Genomic DNA, 9,545 nt, shown 5'->3' on the forward strand with positions numbered 1-9,545 from the left:
ATAAAGTTAGCTGCATTTTCTAATTTAATCTCTACTGCAAGAGGAACTTGCAATTCGTTTCCTATCTTAAGTAAAACGTCAGATCAGCTATTTTTTTCAAGCAACGATTTGAATTTTTCTCGGATATTCTGTCGATTTGTGCAATGAGTCGAGATAGCGAATCTTGGACATTTCTTAGTACTTCCCTATTTTCAAAAGCATCCTGATAATCGGCAATGCAGCTGAACAAATCTCTGTCAAGACTTTGAATCTTTTCTTTAAAGTGTGTCTGATATATGAAGATTAAATATATTAAAGTGAAATGCTTTCGCACTGCCATAATATAACTACTACTACTACTACTATAAAAGTTTAGAAGGCCGTACCTATGGCTTAGCCTTAGAAGAGAAGTGAGAAGAAAAAGAGGGGGGAAGATGGGGCAAGGATGATAGAAAAGTGTGAAGAGAGGGCCGTGAGCGGTAAGTACCGGGCAGAGATAAGAATGCCAAGATAAGCTTTTACAAAACTTGGGCCTAGGCCCACAGAGAACAGTGTGGGTGCTCCAAATTGGAGGTGACAGATGAAACCCGACAATTACAGTACACTTAACTAAAACAAGAACAAAATGCTCCTTCGAAGGAGAGGTAGCACACAAACACCAACTCGGAGTGGACGAAAAACACCACGAAGCAAACGCCGTTACATGGAATTCCGAGTAAAGCACAGGTGGCAGATGAACATAAACTGACGAGCCACTGTCTTGGGGGACCCTGAGTACTATGTAGGACTTACTACAGGTTCAGGGGTACAAGAAAGGTCGCGTGATGGACATTCCCCAGATGAGAACATAACATCCCCAATGTGGGGGAACAGAGCCCGATAGTGAAGAGGCGCCCGACAGAACACTCGGTCCCGATAAACCGAACACAATGAGATAGCCTTTAAGAAGCCGAACGTGGGTGCAAAGACGAACACCTGGTGAGAGCCCCAGGGCTCGACATAACGCCATAATATAACTATGACTAGAATACTGTTAAATATCTAAATTAATTATTTGTTACTAATAGAAATGAATAGTTAATATTATAATTGTCGGTATATATTTGGCGTAAAAGTTATGGTGATTGGTACTAATCTTAATCTCGATAAATGTAAAGCAACATAAAGAAAATGTACACACACCATTCTGATACAAACGAAGTTTGGCATCACCTTTTACTTGTTACAAATACCTGGACCTGAGTCTTCAGAGGGAGAACTAAAGTTTCCCTGGGTTCTCAGAAATCTAGTGATTCATAGTCATTCCTAATCCTACAAAATTAACGTTATAATTTTCTGACAGCAAATAAAATCTTTAAGACTGCTTTTTATTATTAAAGTAGAATTCTATGTATTTCATTTCTTAAAAAAAATTAATCGATAAAGTCCCATTACGATCTCTCGATGGTCCTGCCTGCAATCAAATTCTCAACAGATAAATGTAGGTCAACGTTAATTCAGTTTTAACTTCCAAAATATTACAAACAAACATTTTGACAGAAAAATCCGGTACAAACGAAAAACAATCGAATGGCATAAAATTTTAGTTGAACAAACACTTGCAAGAGCCAACTTCACGAGTGTCTACTAATAATGTCGCATTAAGTAAATACATGAAGTTTTTTAACCTGATAATAAGAGCAACAATTCCCTCTTCAATTACAAACTCGGTGTCATCAGCAAAATCTGAGATAATTTATAGCCAAGTGAAAATTCATATGTTTATTTCATTACTTTAACGGATAAAATTACAATAAAATAAAGAAATATACACATTTTCGTCAATCAAAAGGCAACGAAGTTGTTCCCAGTATGTTAATGGAACTGTTGACAAAGCTGCTATGAGCAGTGTCGTAGCTAATCATTGACACCCAAAGCAAGATTCTGATTTCGCGCCCTAAAAATCGAGATATATTGAAGACTCGCTTTACTGACTGCGCCCTCCGGGATTTGAGCTCTGGTGAATATCCCTTTTCCCAGCCCTAACTACGTTGCAGGCTAAAAAGCTGAATGTTTAAGTGATTTGAATAAGTGATACCCCTAAAATGATGGTAGATATACCCTACGATTACATGACACAACGTCACCGATGATTCCTGATGATTACAGATAATAGAAACAGAAATTAGACTCGTGCCGAATCAGTCGAATCTTTGATATATTTAATAGATTCAAAGCAATAATATAGTTTCAAAGTTGAAAACCGAAAATATTTTTTTCATTTCAACCAAGATAGTCTCTCATTCAATGGAAAGTATAATACATGTAAATCAAATTTATGCTTTGAATATGATTTACATGATTCTTATGAAAGAAAATAAAATTGCACATCTGCTAGCAGTAAACTTTAAGAATAAATTTTAAGTAGCGAAATTCATGTTTACTTTAAAAAATGAAGACTGTATATTCATTTTTTTTATCTAAAATACTTGATCTAAAATAACTTACTTTTACAATAACTAATTTAAAAATAGGTTATTACTGTTGCATCAATACCGGTGACTTCAAGTGTTGCGATTGAGATTGTAGGCGAAATTCCTTCCCACACAGTTTCAGATCTATATAAATTTACGATAATTTCATCTACTATCAATCGTCAACAATCGTAAACTGCGATAGAAAATGAAGTTTCTACTCATTGTATTGGCTCTTTTTGTATTAGCAAAAGAGGGAAGAAGTCTGGATGCATTCGACATTGTCGATAAATATTGTGGTAAGTTTAACTTTTACTGTTTAAAATCCTAAAATGTTCAAAAGTTTAATAAATTTTATTTTACGTGATTTTTTAAAAATTTAAATATTTTATGCACATATTTCTAATGTATAAAAAACGTAAATTCGTAGAGTAATACGATGTGTAAACAATTAACATTTTAAAATATTTTGAATACTTTTCGTGTAGCTACAAAAGACCACGACGCTATAAAAAAGTGTATGGCAGAAAGTGGAAAATCAAAGGTAAAACCTATTGGAAAAATTATAAAATTAACAGAAATTTGCACGAGACCAATCGATCGAAAATAATTCATTTACACTTTCAGCTCTTCAGTCATTTTGAAAGTTGTGCCAGACCTCTGCGAAGACACGTTAGCAATAGCAAAGAAACGTCCAAATTTATCTGCAAAGAAGCAAACGAAAAGGTATTTTAATTGTCATATACATAGGATGATATAACATGTAATTTCCAATTATAATTAAAAATATGTCTTAGGAGGATTTCATGTTTCGGTGCTGTCTGGCATACAAACTGAAAAAGGATCGAGATTTCTCTCTTCCTCGAATTTTTGAGGTATGTAACCATGAATCTAACATATTTCCGTCCTCTAATGTTGATGCAATTTTGTGCCAATTTATAATTCTGAAATAAAAAATAAAAATTGCAGTCGTGTGTGAGTAGAGTTCAATCTGAAGTCACATCTCAACCTATCATGCAGCAACAGGGTTATATATCTCAACCTTATGGACAACAATTCGGTTATTTATCTCAGTCATCGAATCAACAAGGATCCATAACCCAACCAAACGACGATGGTTAGTTTTAAACTATTGGATAAAATATAATACATTTAAGAAGACTTTATCTTATGAAAATTTTTATTTTTCAGATATTCCATATTTAGGACTGTATTGAAAAGCAATTTATATATATTTTTACCTGTTTATTTATATTATTTATATTTGTATATTTATGAACTTTTAATAAAGTGTCTTTCAAATTCAAAAATTTATATCTGTATATTTGATGCTTTTGACAATCGAATAATGACATTTCTAATATTAAAAATGTAAATTGAAGCAGCAAAAACAATAAAATTGTAATTACTTAATTAATGTAAATAATTACGTTTATTTATATTAATAACCTAACCATATGTAAGATTTTGTATTGGAAATGTCATTGTTAACACCAAACTTCTAAACTCAAACTCGAATTTGTGTAGCATTCGTTACTAAGTAACTTATAATTCTAATTGGTCGAAGTGCTTAAATTTAGCGCTACACTCGATTTTGTGCCAACTTTATATGCAAAAAAATGGAGGCGTTAAATCGAAGTTCGGCTATGCATATTTAGATATGAAGCATAAGTCTTTAAATGTCACTGAATAATGATCTTAAATGAAGTTTTGGGGCTATAAAAAAGTCAAGTTACTCGTGTAAGTGTTTAACTTTTCCGAAAGCAATTAATCTTAATATTTTTTCTTTGAAAAAATTCCGGATTGTATGAAATTGACCTTGTGATTTAATTGTGTAAAGCACGAAAATTATGTCAACGATTTTGTTCACAAACTTCGAAGCTTAATATTTCCTGTGACTTTCCGAAATTATTCAGGAAGGTTTGTATATTAGGAGCATTGATGCTATTAAATTTTGTTGGTTGAAAGTCAAAGGGGTAGGCAGATAGAGGTGATCACGTGTCATATCTCCAGTGGGTTCGGACTTTATAATAGAAATTTTTACTGGTTGAAAGACAAAAAATAAAAAAGTTGTTATACTTTTTTTCCAGCGATCCCGTGATGATAGGGAGTCACGTCGCTCTGTCCGCTAGATCGGCCTCGCTATCGTGATCGGGTGTCGCGTCGCTTGCCGTTAAAATTGTCTTTAGTAGACGTTTCCCCCCTTTTTTACTTTGTTCAAGAACTACCGTGAGTCAATAACTAGTGACGTTTAGCCCATGGCGGCCTGCCGGCAGCTCCCCTCCGGGTGGTCGGTCGAGAGCACGAACAGTGCGAACGGCTGCCATGTTCGCTGCCATAAGTAACATTAACCGAAATGGCAATCGCGCGATGATCGGAAGTCGCGTCGCTCTCTCCGCTCTCGTATCGCATGTTTAACCCTACTGGAAATGACCGTAGACCGACGTCATGATTTGCAGAGTTTACCGCAAGATGGCAGTACTAGCAACTATGGTGCCGTCTTCATGAGAGCATTAAAAAAGTATGGTAACTTAAAAAGTATAATAACTTTTTTATTTTTCGTCTCTGATCCAAAAGTAGGGTATCGTTGAACTCGTCTCGGTCTCCTGAGTTCAGATATGTACCCAAAGACCCGAAATTCCATAGGTGGTAATCTATAGTATACCCATGTAAATAAAACAAATTCTTATTAAATACCTCAAAAGTTATATTTTTTGTAACTAGAGATGCACGTGTTTTCAGTACACTCTACCGTCATTTCGACGCCATGTTTAAATGAAAATGAGAAAGCATGCAGCGTGTCCTAGTTGATACTAAATTTAAATTTCTTTACGTCGATTTTTTACCAACTATTTTAAACATAATGTACACTCTCTTAATGCAGATTAATTAGAAATGCTAGCATCGGGCCACATAATGAATAATGATGTTTCTGTTTCTGTTTCTGTTTCCAACATGGCGTCGAAAAGATGGTAGAAATAGTTAACCGAAAAACCATAAAAATAAAGTTGGATAACAAGAATTATTGCCATAAGAATCCTTATTAGTAAGTGTGAATAAATTAGAAATCGTTTTTGTGTATAATTTTATAATACAATAATTAAATATCGCAACTGCTACAATAAAGTAAACAAGCTACCAACCTAATTCTCCAGCAGGCGTTAATTTCAAATATAAAAATGTAAACATCACACAGCGCCCTCTTATGGTGAAAAACAGTTCTATTTTAATTAAAAATATTATTGAAATACATATATAACACTGCTGTTAGCAAGAAAACGGTGCATAGGAAAGGCATATAATAATTAAAATACCTGAATTCTGATTAAAATATGAAAAATTTTACTAATTTATACAACATTTTCTACGATTTCAATAAGCGCAATCATCGTATAACACGTTCCTGATGGAAAACGAACAAGAAGCTTGAACCCCGAGGTGTGTTCACTCGAGCAAAACGATCTGTCTAAAATGAGGCTTGAACCCACGCCCTCACACGAGGACCAGAGCTTAAGTCTGGCGCCTTAAACCACTCGGCTATTCCGACACGACCAATCAACTTTTGAAACGCCCCTATATCAAGTCGAAAAGCAATCATAATCGGTTTCATCACTCTCCTTTTCGATTGAATTATTTTAAATCCCTGCAAAGGTGCGACATCGTCAGAGTAGAGGAACAACGCCTAGCGAGAGAGCGAACACGCGTAATAAATGTTAAGCAACAAAGAGTGAGTTCCTATGTGCAATCTTCGACGTCACCAGTACGATATTATTAGCGAGATTGAGGCCGAAGTTTTAAACGCGAAAACATTGGACGTTCAGCGCCGCTTTCCCGTTTGCCTAGAAGTTTGGCAATGGCGTTTGGAAAGTCAGTGGAATCATGCTCGACATTCCAAACGCCATTGTCAAACTTCTAGGCTTACATGAAAGCGGCGCTGAACGTCCGACGTACAAGTTTCTCGTTTAAAACTTCGGCCTCAACCTCGCTATTGTTTGATAAACAGCAAAGTAGGAATGACGAAAACTTAAAAGATCAATTTGAGGCCGTGTTTAATTGTCTAAGGCTGTACATATCTCGAAAGATGTATAAAATTAAGGATTGTCCGAAATTGTTTGTTTCTACTCTGTAAAATTCAGAAAAAGTATTACACTTGGAGGAATCAACGAAAAGTTCAGTCGTCCTAAAGAGATAGAATATCTGAGCAATTGATTTTCTAAAACTATGTTTCGTGAAGCACGTGCCTTTTAATTTACATTAATTATTTCTGTTTTATAAATTTCATTCGATAGTCAGTACGTAAGAAATAAAACAAGTGAAAGCAAAACTTAACGTGACATTTTCGCTTAAAAAATCATTCTATTCTATAAATTGTTTTAATTCAGACACAATGAGGAACAAGAGAATTTTATATTCTAGTTTACTATTCATTCGAAATGAATAGTCGACCGATTAAATTTCGAGAACGGACTCGGTTCAATAAAGGATTTTAAAAAGAATTTGCTACACACCGCCTTAATCAGTAATGAACAGTATCCTAAGGTTGGTATGAGTGCAATGGCTTTTTCGTATAGTAATGGAGGATAAACCATCTTGTAGAACAAGCTTCGAAGCAACAGCGAAATACATAGCTTTACGATCCGGCCGCTAGGAATCGCAGAATTAAAGATGGCGACTACGGTAGGAAAAGGTAATAACGTGATCGTCTCGGCGATCTATTTTAATACCGCGATAGGTAACAACGAGTGCAGCAGAGCCTTTAGATTCAAAGCGCAGTTCTACAAATGCCAGGCAAGGGGTGCAGCGACGTTGTTTTCTTTGTTTCCAAATTCGAAATAGGCAACAGTCTGTTCGTTCTGTCGAGTTTATGGCACAGATGCTGTTATCATGCACCAAGAACTAGCCGACAGTGATATACACATCAGGCCACGGCAGTCTCTAATGCTAATACACAAACATGTGTTTTCAGTTTAGCGACACGATCTCCTGTTTCCTACTAATTATATATTATTTTTATTTTAGTAACAAAAGTTTATTCTTCTCTACGTGAAGCACTTATTATAAATATGTATCTTCGCACTCTAATAGGAGCAAATCACAGTACGCCACGTCGACTGAATAAAAGGGTTTTCCTATGTGAAAATTCGAACCCGCCGGAACCAAAACGCTAATAATAAAATATTTTCTTGTTTGGTTCCCACGGAGAAACCATGAATCATGATGAACAACATTCGAATAAAAGGGCGACGAGAGAGGAAAGGGGGTCGGTTACATAGAGTCCGTCCGATCGACTCGAAGTCGGTTACGTAGGGTCCCTTGGCTAATGCGAGCGCGTCCCGACGTCTAACGAAAAGATACCCGAGGATATCTCAACCCCGTCACAAGACCGATTCGGAATACGAGGTATGACTCCCCAAATTCGTGTAAACTCTCCCTCCACGTATCCGAACTTCGACGACAGTAGCTCGCCCCTATTGTAACTTTCGCTTTAGTCTCAATAAATTGTTGTTGTTTTTAATTCGTTGTTAATGTCAGTTATTCGAGTATCGCCGCCGCCGCCGCTCTATCGTCGGACCCCTCAACTTCCTCCACTCGCATAACGCGTGACGCGTAACGAATCGGAACCGCCATCTAGACGTGGGCAGGTCTCACCGACCTGTTAGCCGAGAGAAAAGAAAGTGTGACTCTGTCCACCTCCCGGCACCCACATCTATAACACTCTTTCACGAGGGTGCTTGCACGTTTTTATATATACAGTATTTATAATAGGCCAAGGTTCACCTTTTTCCAGTAGTGATTTAATACTGTAGAATCTATTATATCAATGACAATACTTTAGTTAAGTGTGTGTCTTTAAACTTAAACTTCAAAATTCAAAACTGAACGCTATTCTGTGAGTTATTTTAAGTTATAACAAATATATTTAATATATAAAAAATGGATTAAAAATGGATATTTATATAAAAAAGGTTAAATACAATGGTTATTATTTGTTTGTTTAATTATTGCGAAGTTAAATAAGAAATAAATAATGCTTCAAATATATTTTTGTGTTATAAATTTTAAATTCGATATCAAAGACTAATTCGGGGTAATAATTGTTATCCGTGTTAGAGTAAAAGAAAACTTTCTACTTACGTAACAGGTTATACTACGCAAAGCGAAGTCGTCAGCAGTAATTTAAAGCTACATAACAGCTATACTACATAAGACAAAGTCGTCAGCTTAAAAGCTACGTAACAGCTACACTACGTAGGTAAAGGCAAAAGAAATATGGTACAGGCAACATCTGGAGAACAAGTAATGACTAACTTCTTAACATAAATCTTAATACTGACATTTTAATATCTTCTAAATAAAGTAACATTTCACCTTCGTATGTATCGAAACTTAAGATGAACTTTGTTCATATGTTGCAATACAGTAAGTAAGAAAGTATACTTTAAATGACTTATAAAAATTTAAACCTTGTATGTATAGATTATATTTTATGATTCTCTACAAATGAAATATAATTCATTACTTTGCTACTTGAATACTATATAGTTCAACCACTCGAACACTTGCACAGTTTTCATCTTTCATTTCTATTCAGTTTAGTTTTACTAGTACATATTATCTGTACAAGTTTCAAGCTCAATAATGCCCCTCCTCATTCAACATGAAATCGCAATTTTTTAAAATCCTAAAATATTTCTACACATGTCTACGTGACAGATAGTAGACTTACACCTCTAATAATCTCCTGCTTATCTCTGCGTGTTTCCCTTTTTCAAATAAACATTCCGCACACTTAAAGGGTAAATTTACACTCGACATACTTTTATACTGTAGTAATTTTCATTTTACCATTTAAAACTATAACACTCTTATATAGTAAATTTAAATAATTTTTTTACATAGTCCAATTTAATAATTCATACAGAAACTTTCATTTAAAAAATTTAGTTTATTAAATACCTTTTTTAAACATTAAAAATTTACAAATTTATTAATTAGTAAAGAATTAATAAAAAAACAATACGAAATAAATTTAACAAATGTTGATAAAATTTAGGATTTTATACATTATAAACAAGATGTAAACTTTAATTTTTAAATACAAACAATAAACAA

The 9,545-nt window shown here is 34.6% G+C and overlaps 1 protein-coding gene and 1 non-coding gene across 2 annotated transcripts; one reads left to right on the forward strand and one right to left on the reverse strand.

The window, feature by feature from the left end:
* The first annotated feature begins 2,604 nt into the window (after positions 1-2,604).
* On the forward strand, positions 2,605-3,746 carry LOC136972099 (uncharacterized). Its single transcript, XM_067266657.1, has 6 exons — positions 2,605-2,731; positions 2,921-2,976; positions 3,060-3,158; positions 3,230-3,307; positions 3,402-3,549; positions 3,624-3,746. Exons 1-6 carry the CDS (start codon positions 2,641-2,643, stop codon positions 3,647-3,649), a joined length of 498 nt encoding a protein of 165 aa, XP_067122758.1. The 5' UTR covers positions 2,605-2,640; the 3' UTR covers positions 3,650-3,746.
* A 2,149-nt stretch (positions 3,747-5,895) lies between these two features.
* TRNAL-UAA (transfer RNA leucine (anticodon UAA)) lies at positions 5,896-5,979 on the reverse strand. Its single transcript has one exon. It is a non-coding gene; the product is annotated as a tRNA-Leu (tRNA).
* Between the last annotated feature and the right edge of the window lie 3,566 nt (positions 5,980-9,545).

This window comes from Centruroides vittatus, unplaced genomic scaffold (assembly GCF_030686945.1).
Source record: "Centruroides vittatus isolate TY-2023 unplaced genomic scaffold, ASM3068694v2 contig_2787, whole genome shotgun sequence".
NCBI lineage: Eukaryota > Metazoa > Arthropoda > Arachnida > Scorpiones > Buthidae > Centruroides > Centruroides vittatus.

Coding starts and splice junctions, on each gene's coding strand:
- LOC136972099 (XM_067266657.1), top strand. CDS start 2,641: ATGAAGTTTCTACTCATTGTATTGGCTCTTTTTGTATTAGCAAAAGAG. Junction 2,977..3,059: donor CAGAAAGTGGAAAATCAAAG/GTAAAACCTATT, acceptor TTACACTTTCAG/CTCTTCAGTCATTTTGAAAG. Junction 3,159..3,229: donor GCAAAGAAGCAAACGAAAAG/GTATTTTAATTG, acceptor AATATGTCTTAG/GAGGATTTCATGTTTCGGTG.